Genomic DNA, 20,760 nt, shown 5'->3' on the forward strand with positions numbered 1-20,760 from the left:
CCCCCATGGAAAGCAGATGATTTTATTCTGTGAAATTCGGTGGTCATCTAGATAGACGTATTGTGGAAGATTATTACTAAATATATGTGATATAGTGGGGAGAGTGTAGTATGTTAAAGCAGTTAGAATCAAGAATTCTTCCAGTTTGAGAAATCTTGGACTATAATATCTTGTTTCCAAGTTAACTGTAAATACAAGGTGACTAGTTGGATTTTTTGCAAAAAAAAAAAACATACTAATATTGTCTAAAAAAAAAAAGACAAATCAGAAGTGGATTTTTTTAAAACCAAACTCTGGAAATGAAGGTTTTCTCTAAGACTGTAGAAAAGTTTAAAATGACTTTAAATGCTGTGGTGGAAATTTAAGCACAACCTCATGCTTAACAAAGCGGGCCGGGAGTTGTTAGGCTCCTTAGATGTGTGGGAAACTTGTTGAACGTTTCTTCTTTGAAAATGGAACGCTATTAATAATAGTTCCATTGAGCGATCTTGCCATCTGTGAGACATTAACCCAAAGACCCTCCTTCTCTTTTCAGGCTGGACAATTTGCTTAATATGGCCTATGGCGTAAAGAGGTAATTAGAATTCCACAGATTGCCAGATGTCCGTGTTGGCACAGATTGGTGCTACAATTTATTTTTTTTAATTCACTAACTTTATTTTTTTTTAATTCCTTCTTTTCTTCCACCAGCATGTCAAATTCTTTTTAAGTTTGGACTTCAGTTGGTTTTGTTACTTTAAAGGCCACACATGCGAGTTCTGTGGGGTTTTTTCAACCTTTTTTTTTTTATTTACAGGTGGGCTTCTCAAATGGTTTAGGTGCAACAGCTACAAACATTCAAACTGCAGCCGTCTTGCTAAATGGCACTTTTTCCAGATTCAGAACTATTAACTAAGTTTTTAACTCATCTCCAATCATCTGATAATGGAAAACCTGACAGTCAAAAACAAAATTACGCTGCTGTTGTCTAAATCTCACAGTAAAGACCTTCTTTCTACTACATGTGGCTTCACAAGTTTGACTAGAAAATACAGCTGTGTGCACCTCAATCAGCCCTCAGTTTCTTTTGTTACAGGTTTAATACTTTGAAATTTTCTCGGTGCTTGAGATTTGATTTTTTTTTTTCTGTTCAAAATAGCTCTGTGTGTTCGTGTGTATGTGCCCGCATGTGTGATAAAGCTCAGCTGATTTGTAAACATTTATGCTGTTTCATGAGTATGTTCAATGTTTGATCCGGAGCTGAAATGAGCTGACGTGTTGTTAGCGTTTCTTTCAATGGCACGTGTCAACGCAGGCCACCTCACAGCAAAACAAAGGTGTAGTCTTACTCCTGATGTTACTGTAAGATCTCCAGCCGTCCCCCACAATTAAGATGAGAAAATACTTCTTAATCTTCTGAAATGCTCTACTTGCCACACTTGAAAATTATTTGAGCTTTTTGAAAGCTCACCCTGTAAAATGGTATGGTAAGTATATCCTTACACTAGCTAGTAGCCAGCAGTAACATGGGGGTTAACTGCTGCCACAGTAGAGCTATCGTACAAATCAGACATTTTAAGACTCCTTACAAAAGTATTAGTCAAAACAGAGGCGGTCGTATCTTCCCAGAAGCAGTGCCCCTGGTGTTCGTTAGTACACTCGTTACGTGTGCCATACCCTTAGTGGTGATGGTGATACGATGAGTCAGAACTTACCACCTGAGTTTGTCGCATGCCGCTTCTCCTGTGCGTTCTCCCCGCTTGTTTCTTTCTTGATGCATTGCGAAAAACGGGGCAGAACTCTCAGCCTCAGGTATCTGTCAGGTACAAGTAAACGTCAGAAGGATGGGTTTGTTCTGGGGGTTTTCCCTGGATTTGCTCTGCTTTCCCTGGAATTGGACTGGCAGGACAAGCAGGGCTTATTCTGAGCTAGTGAGGGCTTGAATTCTGATCTCCCGTGACCTACAGAGGGAGAGAGAGTTACCTGTCTTTGGGGGTTACGCATCTGCTTTCTTAATACTCAGTCTGCAATGTTAATCTTAAATCACAACAGCGTTTGGGTTTTTTTAAGTTGTTTTGTTGGCATCTTGAATTAGTTTTCTCCTCCCAGCAAATCCTGAAAACTTCTACTTGCACAAGCAAACCTTGTATTTGCAGGCATAATGTCACACAAAAAAATACTGTATTGATAATTCCTGAAACTGCCTCTGAAACATCCATAGTGTGGCGTTTCTGGGGTTTGGGGGTCAGTTCATTCTTTCCCCATGTTAATTATGTGGTTAATTATGTGGCACTGATGGAAAGTGAGATGTGCTGGTGTGGAAAAAAAGTTTTATTGATACTAATTTTGGATCAGATCACTTGCTAGTAGCAAAGCCACTTATGCACTAGGTTATCTTGTATTTGTGTCAGTGCGCTTGCGCTAGCTTCGTGCCCGTTTTCTGGGATGTACGGCAGCTCCTGTGCTCCTGGTACATACGTAGTTGAAAGCTGCATAGCTCCTAGAGGTTTCCAGGGAAAAGCCTCTCTCCAGTGAACTGTATGAAACTTCTTTAACCTTTTCTATCAATGCATCACCCCTTAAAAATGCAAAACTTGATAACACCCTGTGTGACATGTACAGATTTCACAACGTCACCTCTTACAGGGTGGTGCCTGCACTGGTCATGTACTTCCTCTTAAATTTAAAGACTGCAGAAGAGGAGCGTTTGCTGGCTTACACTGCTGGTACAGTTGGCACTTGTCAGGAATGGGCTTAAAGTCCCACCGTCTAAACCTCAAAAGAAGCTGAAGCTGTTGGCTTCTGCAAGCTCCCAGCCCTGCCCTTCTGATTTACAGTGTCATGTAGGGTGGAAGGAGCCGTATAAAGTGGCCGTATCCGGCTGTCTTTTTTTTTCATCAGCTGGGGAAGTACCGTGGGTTAAAGCTGCGCTGAACCATTATGATGATGTTACTGGTTAAAGTATGCAGAGAGAAGCTAAAGCGTGGTGAGTAGGATTTGCAGAAGTGAAGTTCAATAGGAAAATTGCCATGTGTTTTTAATAAACAATGTCTGCGAACCTGCACGTATGTCTGAGGATCCAGTGTTGTGAGCAGTTGTGAACTTGCTCACTTACAGCGTAGCTACACCCCGGTGATGTTCCTCAGCTTAAGGTGTATATTCCAAGTGTCTTTTTTCCTTGAATACATGTAAAAGTGCCATCAGAAGTCAACGTAATGGTGGGCAGCCATCAAGTGTGTAGTTTCTTTTATGGCTGTTTAATATACGCTGCATAATATTGTGCAGATTGTGAAACGTGTGTGGCAATATTGTAAGTGTAAAAGGAGAGGTTTTGGAGAGCACACGAGCTCACTCGGTGACATTGAGTCCTCCCCCCTTCACTCCCTCAGTCATCACTCAGAAAATCCTGAGGAATTATTACTCAGTTCTGGTATTAAAACTCATCGTATTGAAGGTACATGTGAAACTGGATTTTTATGAAGACGTTTCCTCTGTGCAGTTGTTATTTTAAACCATATCCCAAAGTGTAGCTTCAGAAAGCGTGTCATTTTTTTCCAAACTGATGAAAGGAAAATTATGTTGATCCTGAGGGTTGATACTGCTTAACATCTTCATTAATAACCTGAGTCACAGGCTGTGATGCGCCCTCCTTGCATTAACGGGTGACACTAAATTGGTGAGGAAGCAGGGGCGGTCACCGTGCCGTTGGCCACAGCTGCCACTGGGGAGACCTTGGCAAGCTGGAGGAATGTGGCAAAATTCAGGAAAGACAAATAAGAGTTTAGCCCCCGACTGCTGTCTTCAGCTAACCTACAAGGGCCATTAGAAAGGAGATGAAACTGAGCTCTTCTTAGAGGTCAACTGCGAAAGGACAAGGGTCAACAGTAACTGGTCACGGGAGGGGAAACTCAGCTGAGTATAAGGGAGAACCATTCATGGTAGAGCCCTGGAGCAGGGGCTGAGCAGTGGAGTTCCCATCTGTGGGAAGTTTCAAAACTTTCCTCTGCAAGACCATGAGCAGCAGGTCTAACTTGAGAAGTTAGCCTTGCTTCAAGCAGGAGGCTGATCAGATGACCTCCATAGATCCCATCCCACCCATATTCTGTGGTGGTCTGCGTTCATAAACACACTCCCTGGCTTTAGCGTCCCAATTCAGATGTTCGAGTTAAAGATAGCAGGTCCCAAAAGACAATGAGATGGGCAGGTTGGGGTGCTAGATTAGATTTCTAGGAGGTTGTCTCTCTCTTGAATATCCGGATAACCTAAATTCATGGACATGAAGTCTCACAGTATGAAGGTATTAGTTGACATGCTCATTAATTATTTTTATGCACTGTTTTACTTACTCTACAGTTGCTGCATAAATCTTCTTTACTATCTGGTCAGCTTTAGGACTTCATTAACTGGGTGTTGTCCCTGTGTATGTCAATTAAAAACTATGTTAGGAGGAGAATTAAAAATCTACCACTCACAGACATCTCTCTAAACTTTAATAGGTTTTTTTTTTTTTTTAGCTAAAGAGGCTACTGTTACAGCTGAATCCTGACAATGGCATTTCATATTAATCTCTAAAATAAGTCTTGAAGCTTTTTGGGTATTTTTCACTGCAAACTAGTAAGAGGTAAAGCATTTCCTTTGCCCTGAAACGATACCGTCTTAGTGATGGGAATAAGTGGCAAATTCCTACAGGCCTTTTTAAATGAACTCACGTTTATAGCGACACGTGCAGGCCCTTCTTGACTTAGATTGTTCTTAAGCACTTCTTTTGTTAGATCTTTGTATAAATCTAAGTAGGGCTCATCCTTGAAGGAAGATGCCCAGATTTGGTCTGTTCCTTAGTACAGCTCCCTCCACTTCAGCAGGAGTTAGAGACCAAGGGTGGCCATGTAGTCATCTTCCAGGGATAGGATCAAGAACCTTCCTTAACATTGGCTTATTTATTTCAAAGTCTTGGTTCCATGTAGCTTGTGCCAAGAGATATATTTAGAATAGACCCCTCTTTTTACTTGGTAGGTTTTCTCCGATCACAATTGATGGTATGACGAGCCTTGTCGGAATGAATATCCCTGGTCACACCGGGACTGGATGGTGCATCTTCGTCTACAACTTGTCTCCCGACTCGGATGAGAGCGTGCTGTGGCAGTTGTTTGGTCCCTTTGGAGCAGTCAATAATGTCAAGGTGATCCGTGATTTCAACACCAACAAGTGCAAGGGATTTGGCTTTGTCACCATGACCAACTACGACGAAGCTGCCATGGCGATTGCCAGCCTTAATGGATACCGTTTAGGAGACAGAGTATTGCAAGTTTCCTTTAAAACCAATAAAACCCACAAATCCTGAATTTCATATCCTTACTTACTAAAATATATATATATAAATATATATACGAACAAAACAAAACAAAAAAAAAACTCTTCAAGGCTTATATTCAACCATGGACTTTATAAGCCAGTGTTGCCTAAGTATTAAAACATTGGATATCCTGTGAGGAACAGGAAAGGATTTTATAATGCTTAGAAAAAAAAAAAAAACCTTTGATGCATTGAATGTTCTTTCATAGCTGTCGTTGTTGAATATAATATACATAGATAACAATGTGCAGGGATTTTTACCCGGCCAGCTAGTTTTACTACCTTCCTTGAAGGTGGGTCTTTTTAAGATGACCATTCACTCATTTGAAAAAATAATAAAACAAAAAACAATTTTTACAAACTAATGGGATTAAAGGCGAGAAAAAAGATTTTTGTTTTCTTTTCTTTTTTTCAAAACATCGATTGAATCAGATTGGTAAACCCCCCACATAAATTAAAGAGGAACAATAAAAATTGCAAAAAGAAGAACATAATTTTGCAACTTTTTTTATTTTTCCTTTTTTCTTTTGTATCATGTGAACTAAACAGTCTTCTGTTAGGGAATGGGGTAAAGGGGGATACCTGATGACATAACAATTTAAATAACATTAACAATGTTGCCAAAGAGGTGGTCTCTTTGCTGAAAATGGGTTTCAAGAAAAATCTATTTTTATAAAATATAAAGAATTTTTACAAGAGAATCTGGATTTGAGAAAAAAAATATTTTGACTGGCTAATTTAGGGGAAATTGACAACTTTGTCATGTTCATACTGCACTGGTAACTTTTTAGAGATCAAGATGTGTGTTTTAAACTGGATTAGTAGATTGTTTTTTGAAGGATGGGCTACAAACAGATGATCTTCGTATCTTTTCATAGCATGTAATAAAAATATTAAATACAGTACGGGAGAGTGTTCTTCCCAGGCACGCAGTTACCCACAGTCAAAACCCAAAAGCAAGGAGATGAGTTGCAAGACGGTTTTTCTTTAAGTCATCAGTATGGGATATCAGCAGAACAAAAGTTAAAAAAATTAATTTTTTGATCAAAAACTTCCTTGGTTTGAGCAGTAGGTGCTACAAAATTATTTACATATCTTAGTATCATAGTTAAATGTAATGTGTTTAGAAAAAATACATTTGCTTTAAATTTGTTAAGAATTTTCCAATTCACTTTATAGCCCAAGCTAATATAATTGGGCTGTGTTGGCACATTTGGAACACTGTTTATGTTGCTTGAAACACTTATTTATTTAATTGCCGATGTGATGCATATGGCCAAAATCAAATATAGCTAGTTTGGCTAGTCTACTTATTTGTTTACTTAAACTATGGGAAGAAGCATATTATTGTGTCATTTTGTTGTGTGTGTATGTGTATATATAATATAAATATATATATATATAAAGTTATTTTTTCTTTTGGTTAATTTATTATAAGTTGTAACACTTTGCTAGTTTTGTTTGTATATGTCTTAAAATGTTTTCTTATGATACTTAAGTGACAGAGGTATCAAGGTAACTTGTGTAGAAATATTGTTTGATATATTGTCATGTTTGTTGTGAATATTTTTTCTTACTGCACAGTAGAAAAGAAAACAACTGGGTCTTTATTTTAATGTAATTCAGATTGGGGAAAACAGAGCTAAGGGAACAAAATGACTGAGGGGGTGCTCTCCCATGTCCAGTGCACTGATCATTTTAGTATGTTTGTGCTTTGTACGGTTATATATTTAAAACAAAAAAGGGTCATGCTCTTCCCTGAGTACTAGAAACAGTTACTCGCTATGCATAATCTAGTTGATAGTTAAATTTGCTATTGCTTTTCTTGTCTTGTTATATAAAATCTTTTCAATACAAGTTTAGTCTTAATGGTAATAAAACGTTATGGTTATTTATAACTTGTGCTTATTTTGTGCATTTTTTCCATGCTATACCCACTAACTGCATGTAGACTAAGTATTGTTTTTTCACACTGAAGAGGCAAACTTTTGTAGTAGACAAATAACTAAAGCAAAGGCTGCATCATAATTTTATCAGTTTTTTACTTTAACAATGTTAGATTTTAGTTTAAAGGAACACTCATTCAATGTTCAGGGAAACCTTTATACATCATCTGCTATGAATGAGCGCAGTTTGCTGGGAAAGTTTTGATGCATTTGCTAAGCATTAGTGGGGAAGGCATGTCAGAATCTTTTCTCTACGATGTGTTTTACTATCTGAATAATAATAATAATTTAAAAAATCTTTCTTAGGACCAGGCAGTTGTATACTTTAGTTATAATGAATGACTTCATGTTAACCTTGCTAGTTTAGATCATTTCTGAGGGAAAGTATTGTAAATGTTTTTTTCATAACCTTGTTGTGTTTGAATTATTTGTACTTTAATTGTCCAGACAATAAATGAAAGTGTGTAGAATGGCTATGGACTTTCCACCTTTTTAACCGTGTTCAGATGTTTTAGTAATCCCAGCCGCACCTCAGGCGAGGTGGATGGTAGAGTCTGATTTCGGAAGCAAGGTCTTTGAGAGAGAAACGTGCTAGTCCAACCAGATTGAGCATATTCATTACTTGTTTTTCCTTCCGAAGGTTAGAAAGAATCTGCCATTTAATTTAAGATGTTGAACACCAAATACCAAACTGTAACTGTAACTTTATTTATTTGAATGTGGAAGATACTGACGGATTTCTACTATATACAGTATTTTTACACAATGGAAAATATTAACTCAGTCAATATCAACACTTAACAAAAGTAGCGAGCAAACTTTGGCATTAATACAGTTTTTAAGCCATCATATAGTTTGACTTTTCTATGAATATGCTATGAATGTCATGCAATATGAAACAGTGTACATATTATCTGCTGTACAACAGTATATATGATCACATTCCAGACTTGATTCTTTTCACCATGTGTTGCAACTAGAGTTGATACTTCTTTCAGTTGACTTGTTTGAATCCCATTAATACAAATATTCACTTCATGTTTATGTTCTGTAACATTCACTAATGGAGAATATGTACCTTGTAAAACTGCAGCATTGAATTTCGTAACCGAGATTAGGAAAACTATATCAAGAGGGCTGGAGGGACGGTGTGGTTCTTCAGCTCCTTCACCTATTAATAAACTCGTGTTTTTGTGAGATTAAGTTACCATGTTGGTTATAATAATTAATTTCAGGCCACAGAATGAGTTTGTTCTTAAATTTACAGCTTGCTTAATTCATCCTTAAATCAACCTGCCCCTTCCATCGTAAAATGCAGACATTATTAATTTGCTCCGTTCAAAGACATGGCTCTGAAACATCATCCTTCCATCTATCTATATATGTATATACACACACTTCTGATATACATATATACATACACTTCATAACACATTGTAACATGCACCAGCCCATCTTTAAAAAAAAAACTGCACTTTCCATGTAAGAAAGAACTGTAGTAAATAGCGTTTGTTACAAAACAACACTGTGTCCCTTAGAGCACTTGTTAGGTTTGTTGCCTACACTCTTTTCCTGTCCTTTCTCGGTGCCTTGGGCTGTCAGGAAAGGAGGGAGATGAAAATCACTGTCCGGTCGAGGTGCTCTTAAGACAGAAACGTGACCGTACACACTGGTGTTCTGCTGTTGACTTCAGAGAGGCCAGTTTTGATCCAGATTATTTTCCCGCTTACGCCTAAAGGTTGGCTGCTGCTGTTCTGTATCTCCTTCGTGTAAGGTACCTCTTCCTCCGCGCCATGCAGCCCACATTAGTGACCTTCGTGAGCAGTACAAAAGCTCACATACACACATACCCCAAGGAAGGATCTGGTATGAAGAATTTACTCCTTTTTGGGAGTATCACAGATGTACGCTGGATAAAAGTGGTCACAGTCAGGCCCATGTCGCATTACACTGATCCCGTGTGAGTGTTTTTAGAAAGTCCTGCTGAAACACAATTTCTGCCCAGCTGGGATCAGAACCAAATTTCACTAACACTCATTCAGAGTAATCAAGTTTTATATTTCTTTCCTCAAAGGGTAATCACTCTTTCTGCAATTAGCAAGCCTGCTGCATAAATGGAAAATCACCTGGGGGAGGGTGTTTCAAGTGTGTTCACTTCATATTCCACATCAAGCTACCTTGGGCACAGTAATGGGCTTTGAATGAACGGAGACGGGAGCGTGTGTTGAAAATGGTGCCTGGCATATTCAAGATAGCAAAAATTGAAGACTCTCCACTGCTATGGGAACTCACCTTCCTGAGTGATACTGGATTTGTCGCAGACAAATGCTTTGGTGCCATTAATGGCTTCCGTGGGGATGGTGGGGCAGGGGCCTGGGTGCACCGCACCTAGCAGAGGCTGGTACCTGGGTTCCTGAATCCGCCTCGGGGTAATTAACGGGGAGAGGCACACCGAGAAGGTGCTGCGGGGAACCCCTTTCTCCATCACCGGTAGCAGGAGACAGGCAAGGCCGTTGACTTACGCATCTCAGTGGTGCGACCACAGATAGATGAGGTAAAGCCAGGTCAGCACGTGACGACAGAAGAGATGCGCTCCCTGCCCTGGAGATCTTGCAGAGGGAGCTCGCTGCACAGAAGTAATTCTTTGTGCATACAGAGCAAAATGAAAGGAGACCAAATCCAGCATAGCTTCACGAAAGCTCTGACATCTCAGACTAAGCTGGTATCTCTCTTCTAAAAATAACTGACTTAAACCCAGAAGATGTGATGGAGCCCATCCAGCTGAGCCTTAGTAACTTACGGGGGGTAAATCACTTGGGGGCAAACAGAAACTTCTGCAGGAAGGAAGCAAAAAGTAACCACACTCAAAGACACACATAACGCAGATCCTTGTGGGCTGCAACCCCTGGCCCCATGCTGAAGAAACGGCTTTCGGCCCAGGGGTGGTACTTCAACAGCCAGGAGAACACGCACGCTGGGACAACACGTGCTTCCGAGCCCTTTCCCAGAAACACGGCGTGCCACTGGTGTGCTTGAGAAATACAAACAGGATCAAGTGCAGAAAGGTACCAGGGTGATCAGGCAAATGGAAACTTACTCTACAAAAATAGTCACTGAGCTTAAATTGTTTCTATTCCCATAAACCCAAACCCTGAGTTTCAAAAAGCCCGTTGCCTGTAAATCTACCAGGGATAAGTGTTAGAGCTGCAGGAAGGAAAGCAACCAAAAGGACGGGTCATACAAAGGCAAACTAATTCAACATGCCCACAATTGAAGACGACAAATCAGACTGGTTCTTTCTGACTCTCAAATTAGCAATTTTCTGAAATATTCTTTCAGTGGAAATAAGTGGGAAGACGGGGACGTGGACACACACACACAAGATTAAACAGCTGCTTTTGAGCCAAGGGTTGAAGTTCTGCCTACCACACCCCTAAGGTATCACTGATATTTCTAAACACCGGTCCAGCGTATTTTAAAGGACTTAAAATATATTTCATCTTGAATTTCATTCAGCTTTTAAATGTTATGGGGCTGCAAATTATTTCTTGTGCAGTAGCAAACAATAAAATCCTAAAACCTCTCTCCCATCTATTCCACAATAAATCTCCTTAATGGTGGCCCAACTGCTACTCACTCACAGCAAACACAACCCAAGGCTGGCTCATGGGGATTTTTTCCCCCAGTTATAGAGCAAGCCAAAGTGATAAGAGGAGCATTGGTACACCCCAGTATTGCACACTGCTTTGGGGTGGGTGCGAAGCCTTTGTCACCAAAACAAGTGGCTTGTCCCCAAACGCTTCAGCCACCAGCCTCGAGGTCCCTGGTGCTGCCGTGCACCCCTGGTGCAGGTGGCAGCCCCCGCACCCACCCCCTCCCGTCTGGCAGGACACCCTCACCATGGACGCTACACAGACGCGTCGTGGCCAGCCCCGGCTGCCATGGGGTGCTCCTGCCCACCCAGCCTTGCTCCGCAGTCTGAAGGACAAGAGGGACAAGTTTTGTTTGGTTCTTTCTTAATACCCCCAAGGGCACAGGGGAAGCTCACTGGGGATCCTCCGTTCAGGCCATCACCTTACCTGGCCCGTGCGGTGCACAGCATCCCCCTGTGTCCATCCTGTACTGAACATAAGGAAGCAAACTTCCTAAAAATCATTTCTGACTAACCAGCCCTGTCTCACAGCAGCCCAGTAGCCATCACTCGGGCTGGAGAAGGAGGCAAATAACTATATTCGGCCTTACCTCATCCATCCTGCCCACCTGCTTAACACTGCAACCATTAAGGCCCTGGGTTCCTTCCCTTCCAGTGACATGGGGCTGGCGATTCTGGAAGTGCCTGACCTCTGCTGAAAGTCTCTGCTCACCCTCACGTTTATCTCTTTCTCCTCTGAGACCCAGACGTGCAGCTTGGGCTGGCTGCGTGGCCGAGGCACGGGTGCACGCCACCAGTGACAGCTTTCGTAAAGACGTGAGCCGTTGTCAAATTAGGAGGAAACAAACATTAAAAAAAAAAAAAAAAAAGGGAAAAAAAAAAAAGCTCCTAAACTTTGCAAATAAACATAAGCAATGCCATTGACAGAGCAATCGTTTAAAAATAAATCCCTGATAAGGAAAGAAACCCCCAAAGGAAAAGGGGCTGAAATCATAGGCTGTGGCTGTGCTGTGTGTCCCTGAGCGTGGCTGAGGGCCCCCCCAGCAACCATTTTCATAGCAACATCTGGGGAACCCGCCACCAGGGCCCAAAATACTTAATTTTACTTAAGTGACTTTTAAACACACAAGATCATTAGCTCTCCAGTCTGCGCATCATGACTGACGAGAGCTGCCGCGATCCGTTTGCTTTAAAGCGGCACTTAGACTTTTCTTCCCTTACATTTTGTTGGAATTGCACAGGTCCCGACAAAATGATATGCAAGAATTAGCTTTTTACGAACAATACCATTCTGATTTTAAATCAGCACATGAGACACTTAATTAATTTTGTAGGATAAGGAATCTGTTGCAAATATACAGCAGTACACCCACACATCACCATCTGCTGCGGAGAATTAAATGTACAACTCACAAATGAAATCCTGCAAAGTTGGTGCAAAAAGGTCCTTGCTTGAATTTAAACAAGGCTGTGGAAACCTGCAAACACATTGCAAAAGATCATGAAAACAATAACAAATTTGTCCATCTGTGAGTCAGTTCTAGCAGGGTTGGGGTTTTGTTTTGTTGTTGGGGTTCTTTTTATATTGGTGTATTTGCAATAATTGTTGCAGCTCACAATGCAAATTGCACAAAGTGTATCCGAGCTCTTCTGGCCAGAACAAAGTCACTCATAGAGGTGCTCCCAACAGGCTCCGTCACATTACGCCAGGTCTTCTATGTTCAGGGAAAAACAAACAACACAAGAAATTCCTTTTTTTAATATCCAATTTAGCCACAGTTTTGAAAAAAAAAAAATTTGCCAAATCTGGCAATTGTTGTGGTTGTTTTATTATTAGAATTATTAACAAACACTGTTCCACTGAAGTGAGGAAAAATAAACATCAACAACTACTGCTGCCATGAAAAAATTCCAGCAAACACAAATATCTGTATCCCTTTGACTCCCCTGAAGCCAAGCATTTATTTTCTGATTTTTACCTTCTCCTTTTTTTCTAGCACACTGATTTGAAATGTGCTCTTAATTTTACACCTAGGAGAACCACATGATACTAAGTCACGTCTCCTAATACCCTGTCCTGAGGAGATGGCTCTGACTCTTCATAGCCGGGAAAGGCAACGAAGTCTCCTGACCTAACACACGCCAGTAAAATGTGTGGTTACGTACGGGGAGGCCGGAGCCGCCTGAAAGCAAGGCTCTTTGTGCAGCTGCATCTCCTGCCTTTTCCATGCTCAGCATTAAACCCCAGGGCAGCCGACGCTGCCGAGCGCTCGCCGGCAGCCCCAGGCTGTAAATGAGCCCGGGACCTGCTCCTCACACTCTCACCAGCCGCATACCTCAAAAAAGTTGTCTTTTGCAGCATTAGGATGAGCGAAGCAATACCAGCGGTCCCTGAAATACATGATGCCCTTCTCTTTTGTTTTTTGAATAGGGTGCCAGGAAAACGTGCTGACATTTTCTCTGGTTACTACTTCGTTTTGTCAGTACAAGAGCTATAAACACGCTGTCTCGAAGCACACAATTATGATGCTACCAAGCCCATCAGCCTCTGGAATTTTACCTGCACATCCCCAAAATCATGAGGGCGTGTAGGAAACACAAGACACAGCATTCCTCTGCCCCGGCCAAAAATTCCTCTGTGTTGGTGTTCTTATGGGTTTTAGCAGGGTTTATTTAGAAAACGAAAAGATTTCCTAAACCTTTTCTGAGATGCATGCGCTTTTTTAACACGTACTTATTCCCTCACACACCTGGGAAGTACTCTCAGTGCGCACACCCCGAGTATAATTTATGCTAAGGGGCCTGTTACATGTTTAACTCAGATAAAGCACATCCGTAATTAAGAAATGCAGCATCAGAGGTACAACGTGCATGTAAATTCGCAGAAAGAATTCTATCAACTGAACGAATGCCGCTAAAGACTATTTAAAACCACAACCTAATCAGAAAACTACGCATATATATATATATTTATATCAATATCACAAAACCCTTTGACATCCTCAGCACTGCTAACACTCCGACTAGAAACCGACTTAACACAGCTGCCTTGGGCGCACTCGCATGCATAAAAAATCAAGTGACTTGATTAATCAGTTAAAGTTGCTGAATCATGGGCTTGCAGCCGTGCCTGCGTAGCCTTGGCTATCGACGGGAAACCGTCAGCGTGGGTTTTAGATGAATTTCTATCTGCTGGCCCACAGACCTGGATGGCCCTGATCTTTGCCAGCATTTTTATAAGAAATAGAATCTCTGTCATGAAAAATGAGCCTTGTCAAAGAGGTGGAAGTGTGGGTGTGAGAAGGGAGTCCAAAGGTAAGTGTCAAAAGGGAAGTGGATCTTAGAAGAAGAGGTAGGAAATCTGTGAGCAAGAAAACCCTGAATCCACTTGGAAACCACCTCCAGCAAAGGCGGCCGGAGGCCCCAGGCTGCCTGGCCACACCAAGCAGCAGCTGAAGGTGGATCCCAACTTTGAGCAAACCGTGCCCGAAATTCAGCAGCACCACCAAGGAAAGAGCAGGATGAAATGAGGAACATGTGATATGGCTGGGGATGGAAAGCAAAGGCAGCCAGGCAGTCTATCTAACAGAAAATAGCATGCTCAAAGTCACTGCAGCACCAGCGCAGCCATACCAGGAAAATGACTTCTGGGTCTCCGGGGCATGAACTATCTTGCCATCAGTTTTCAAGGGTCAGAGAGGCTGGGAAAAAAATGTTTTTCCTTTATACATAAAGAGCAATTTGTTTAGGAAAAAAAAAGATACATTTCTAGGGGATATGTTTTATTTGAGACTCGCTGTGGAGGCTCTGCATGGCTCAACCTGCCCCGCATCCCGCAAGCTTCACCTCTTCTCAGGAGGGCTGGAGGCTTTGGGAGATGGTGGTTCCTTCCCATGTCTGGAGAAAGAAAAACTTCAGAAAGAATGCTCTGTGCCCTGCAGGGACCCTCTGCAGCAGCCCTGCTGACTGGCCAGGTGTGCCAGATGGGAATGGTGCTTTTTGTCATTGAGTTCAAGCCCTCCCGTCTGAAGATGCTATCCCTTGGTTGGATCTTTAGGTGACATAAACAGACACTGCTTCTCTGAAGGACGCTGACCCAGCTGCTTTCTGCTAGGAAATCAAGACTTGTTTGGGTAAAGAAACAAACAGACAAACAAAATTTCGATGAAGCCCGATCCGACAGTGAGAGCTGGAGAGCCAGAGCCTGTAGCTGCTGCCTTCTCCACCACCTTTCTCCCACCTGCCCACACTGCCCAGCAGACCAACGTTCAGGTGGGGAGGAAAGGCCTTAGGGGACCAGTTCGGGCAGGAGAGGCGTCCCTGGAGGAGACCATTCCTCAGTTGCTGGTGCCTCCTTGCCGTGCAGAACATAACAGAGAGAACCATGGTGACACATTTGCCAAATCCTTCCTGCTAGGCAGCTGGTCAAAGCTTTTGCTTTGCTTTTTAAGAGCGTGAGCAAAGTCTCCTTCAGTGTCTAGAATAAACGGCAAAGGAGGGCAAGCAGCCTTTGTGCCAAACCTCTTACCTTTACCCCACAGCGTGACTCTGCTGCACTTGTGAAGGAGCATATTAACATGTATTAGAGGAGTTCATGTGCCAGTAATGGAAGAGACTGTCAAACCACAGTATCTTATCTATTAAAATAGCCAGAGGAATAATATCATGTCAGCCAAATTTAAAAGAAGAGAAGATGCTGAACAGGTTGCTCACTGCCTGAAACTAGTATATCTTTGGCTACACACATATATATTTCAATATAAACTGACTGTGTGTGTATTTTCAATATTAAAAGATAAAATATTGTTCTATGCCATGTTATAAACTAAGTTTGTGCAATGGAACAGATTTTTACAGCTAAGTTAAAACCTCTTGAGAATAAGAGGTTTATAATGGAAATGCTGACAGACTCTTAACTATAGCACTGGGATCTCTCTTGCTATTATGACCAGATAAACCAACAAGGTAATTCAATGTAGTGTTCCAGCTCGGAGACACTAACACGCTCCTTCTGGTCCCAGGTGCTGAGGAAAAGTTAAATATAAAACTTAATGAAACTGCAGTGACTGACTACAGGGCTGGATGGTTGTCCCTGCACCGGGGAAAGGTGAATGTCTCTCCCGGGAAGGTGTCTGAAAGGCAGGTAGCGACCGGCTGGTTCAAGTGCAAGTGGTGGCTGGAGCCTTCCGAAGTTTTCCTCAGCTAAAGGCAAATGGCTGGCTTATGTCAAAAAGCTACAAGAATCATACCCAGCCGCTGCACACCTATCAGACCAAAACATGAATAGAGATGTAGAGCGTTTCGAAAGCACCCGCCACAGCTCCACACGACGGAAGCTGAGGGCATGAGCAGTGCTCCCAGGGGCTGGGGAGCATAGACCTGCCATTCCTCCCTGCAAAATTGCCCCAGAAGTCTTCAGTTTAGCAACTAAAGTGCTGGGGAATCCAGCTCCGCTCAGAAAGTAATAGCTAGAGGGAAGCTCAGGTGTGGATGGGCCAGAGCCTTTCCCCTGGGCGGGAGGTAGTCGCGGTTCTCCAGCTTGTGTCCAAATAGATGACACAAAACTGCCAGCAGCAGAAGTGCAGTTCATGCCACACTTTAACACCCAGAAAACTTTGCTACTCCTCTTTGTGCTGTGTACAAAATTACTGAGACTACTAGGAGGTGCATGCGCTGCTTCTACCTACACATAAAATCCCGAGCAAACTTCCTGAGGTTGGTGGGCTGGTAGCTCTGCCTATTGTCAAGACCGTCTGACATTTCCAATTACAAGAGTCTACTTTCAGCTGCTTATAACTGTCATATTTTGACCAGCAACTTGTCATTTTCCATCCTGGGCATCTGCCTCAGGCTGAATTTTTTTGGAAAGCTTCAGCCAAAACAATATAGCTATTCCCAAGGGCAAGGCCAGGGAACAATGTGCTGTTTTGTAATGGTAAAAGAGAAAAAGAACCGACATCCTCTTCAAGATGCACTGCGGCTCCTCACGGTTTGGATAGGGGACTAGAAACTTAGTCAGATTGTGACCTTTGGATTAAGGATGTGCCTTTTCATTACTGCCATGAAAATCTATGCAAGTGTGGCCAAATGAAAGCATTTGAAAAAAATCCAATCCGACTTCCTCAGCAAAGAATTTTTTCAGTGGGAATCCTACAACCTCTGAGGATCCTGTCCTACTGGGCTCATATTGCCCTTCAGCTTGTCCAGAACAGGGTAGCCCCATCCCACCGACCCGTCAGCACGGAGCAGCTAATTCCCTTTGCAGCACTCAGCACAGCGCAGGCTCACACGCTGGCCACCATGCGTTATTGGCGGGGTGTTAATGCCTGGATAGAGAATCGGAGCAAGACACCGCCTATGGTCACAGCTCCTCACCGCTACGCTGTGAGTGCAAAGATCACCTCTGTTCTGGCATCGAGACCACATTGGCACAGAAGACAGGAGGCTTGGGCCAGGATCCTGGAGGAACTGCAGCCATAGGGAAAGCAAGGGACGTTCAGAGAAGTCTGATGGGCTGGGTGAAGACGGTGGGACGAAGCAGCAGCGGCAGTGTGGGAAGCCTGGCGCTGAACAGAGAAGGGAACTGAAGCTGAGGAAATGAACCAGAATAGGGGGGACTAGGACTAGCCAGGCAAAGAAATGGGGTAAGAAAAGACAGAACTGCAACGAGGATGAGATGCAGGGGAACGGGCAGAATGATTGCACCCACCGGAGCTGACGGCTTTCCAGGTCCGGGAATGGGATCCAGGATCCTGGCTCTCACCATCAGGAGGCTGCCAGAAAGAGCTGTGAGATCCCACCGTGCCCAGTCGGAACCGGCAGGTTTTACAGCCCCTAGCTCGGCGTGGCTCTTCCTGGGTTCACAGCCCACCAGCAGGCGTTGCAGCTGGAAGTGCTCCGCACTCTGGAAATCAGATGCCAAAATGAATAGCATGCATTTAGCAACCCCATGCGAAACGTCTGGGTTAAACGACCTACCCAGGCTCACAGAGCAGGCTTTTGGCAGAACCCAGGTCTGCAGGGCACCATTCAGATGGCTTAACCAGGACAGCGTCCCGTGCCCAGCTCCATTCATCACAGCCCTCTTGACTTCCACAGCAAATGAAGCAGGGACCTACAGAAAAGATATTCCCTTACTAACCTGTCCTCCTAATTCATCCCGAGCGCCAGCCTCTCTGATACCGAGTGTGGCAGAAAGAACGTGTGACACTAAAACTGCACTGTGATTTGCATGCACAAGTGGTGCAGGCGGCTTCCGTTCAGGGATTCCCTAAATTTTCAGTATGGGAATTTGCAGACCTTCATTACGTCCTCTGAATGCAGAAATCCAGGAGAGAGAAAATGGAGGGTGTTTTCCTTCTCGAAAGTTGTCTTTGAATGGCGCATCCTGCCTTTACAGAAAGCTGATGTTTACTACTGCAATACATTTATTTTGAAACTCAGTTCATCTGCTGTAAGAAATTACTCAGACCATTAATTTTGGAAGCCAATGCTGAGAGATCACGAATGTTAAGAATTCTAATTATGTTGGGTCTGGGAAATTTAATGAATAAAAGAGACTTTTCATAAGCATCTCAAGCCATAATATTTTAATGCTATTGGCATTAATTAAAATATCTGGAATTTTTCAAGAAACCCTCTCCTTCTCCCTTTAAATTTTTTACCTCTACCGTTAGAACAGAAGCCTCATTTTGCTAAAGCCACAAAAAATAATGTTCTTTGCGGCTGATCATCTCATTTATAATCGTGTCATGGCAGGAACAACCTTTAGCTGAAATTTTGTTTATGCTTCAAAAATTTCCCCCTAATAACTTCTTCCCCGCCCCCCTTCCCAAGCACTAGCAGGCCTGGATTTGTCTTCTGTGCAGGGCTGGGAAGATAAAAGTCCAGATGATTTGGCACCGTACAAGGGACTGAACTCTCGGTGTCTGATTAATGATACTATCCATCTCAGAAGGTAGTGATTCCCTCCTTTAGAGCTTAGGGGAAAAAATAGACTAACCTTTGAATTCATACTTCATCATCTTCTGCTGACATTTGTGGCTTTCTGCAGGACACCGGGGCTGCAGCTCTCGGGCAGCCCCGGGGGCTCGGTGGCAGCGGCAGCGCTGCCTTTCTTCCCACACTAACCAACACAGCAAAGGCTCCGTGAAAGAAGGGAGGACCTGCTCTTCTGCAGGCTGCTTTGTAGGCAAGGTGGGTTCACGCAGGTTCGGTGCCATGTCCAGTCTGCCTGACAAAAGTGCTGGCTTCTCTAGGGGCCATCGTTGCGCTGTGGGGCAGACAGGTCACGACTGTCTGAGTCTCTGCTGCTTCCGCTGTGACCAGTCACACGAACGCTGAATGCAAAGGCTGGGGACAGCTCTGGCATGGCTCTGAGGTCTTGTGAAGTGGACTCATTCCCTGACTTGAGAGTTCAAATGGGCTCAAAAAGATAAAAGGCGCTTTTTGTCTCTGATCTTAAGCTCACAGGCTTTTATTTGGAATTTTTTTTTCTAATGTGTCTAAATATACAGTCACTCGCTAGTTATTAATAGTGGGACCTCACCTTATTTGATGCTGTTCTCACTTCTTGGAGTGTCTAATTAAAGGAGGGACACAGAAACTGCCGTGTGCTGCTCAGCCACTTGGCTCGACTGAGAAAATGGAGCCAGTGGGTTTTCCAGCTGCCGAAGGTGCCACGGACTGCCTCGGAGGCACCCAGCACAGCGCCATTGCCAGGTCAAGGCAGGGTCAGCTGCAATGAGACACTGGGCGCACTGAAGAAGCTGCCATGCCTTCAGAGGCACTTAAATAGGTATTTTCTCTCAAAAAGGCCAAAAAATTGTAGCTGCCTGAAAAGCGAAAACAGTATTTTGCAAGTGGATCAGGGGAAGCGGAGTTTCCACAAGAAAAGCAAATAACAAAAAGAGGAGGTTGCATTTTATTTCCACCAAATTGGGCACAGTCTCCTCCATCTCAGAGGTGCTTGGCCCAAAACAAAGCTGCTCCTGTTGGGATGCTGCACACCAGTGGATTGCAGAAAAGAGGCAGGTCACTGCTTCCTGGCAGTATTTTCTCCTCCACAGCGAATATGCCGATTCAGCAGGCTGCCAAGCTTGCTTGTGCTTATTTCTGTGCTGGGCACAGCCAGGTGTCACACAGGTGAGGTTGCACATAGACATACAGGAGGCCCAGAGGGCTTTTATCTATTTTCTCCGTGTGGCTGAGAGAGCACTCAAAGGCGCCTGCTGATTTTGTGTGTTTGGTGCCGTGGAGAAGAAAATCGACGTGGGAACTACAGATGGCTTCAGTGTTACAGGGTAACCCAGGCTGCTTTCCAACGGAAACAGAATTGATTTACTCTTAATGGCTTAACTTTACTGACCATTATATTTTGTTTCATTATTCAAAGGCAGCCACTGAAGAAGCATTTTGTGAATACGCCTGATTCTTTCAGGTGGAAGGAGGAATGAACCATTTGTGTATCTTTTCAGACATTTGTTTTAGTGAGTTCATGTGGTTTCAGGATCCTTTTCTTCTCTCTGATATTGAGCTGTTTTTACCAGGTGTCTTTTTTTTTTCTATGCCTTGGGATCCAGTATCATTTCCTTGTTTATTCTGCACTCCAGTGCTATCAGCCATCCTCAAGTGTTTGTCTCATCGCATTGGAGACTGCACCCCTACCCAGGAAAACAGCGAGGGACAAACTTTCTGCTCTCTGCAGGTTTTTCTCCCAATAAGCTGGAAAATAATGTTTGTTTGGCTCATATTCTTAGCTAGCTACGGACTCCCCACCGAGATCCCCTGCCCTGTCAATTGCTGACTAATCGTGCCTGCAGCAAAAGTAAT

At 43.2% G+C, this 20,760-nt stretch overlaps 1 protein-coding gene across 2 annotated transcripts in view; it reads left to right on the forward strand.

The window, feature by feature from the left end:
* Positions 1–5,320, forward strand: part of ELAVL4 (ELAV like RNA binding protein 4) — a 63,389-nt gene extending 58,069 nt beyond the window's left edge. The window contains exons 6-7 of one of the 2 annotated variants that reach the window (XM_054212124.1): positions 536–574; positions 4,972–5,320. In XM_054212124.1, the coding sequence (XP_054068099.1) occupies positions 536–574; positions 4,972–5,320 (388 nt within the window). The remainder of the gene's footprint in view (positions 1–535; positions 575–4,971) is intronic. The other variant, XM_054212125.1, reaches the window with a different exon arrangement.
* The last annotated feature ends 15,440 nt before the right edge of the window (positions 5,321–20,760 follow it).

Source organism: Rissa tridactyla, chromosome 8, assembly GCF_028500815.1.
Source record: "Rissa tridactyla isolate bRisTri1 chromosome 8, bRisTri1.patW.cur.20221130, whole genome shotgun sequence".
Lineage (NCBI taxonomy): Eukaryota > Metazoa > Chordata > Aves > Charadriiformes > Laridae > Rissa > Rissa tridactyla.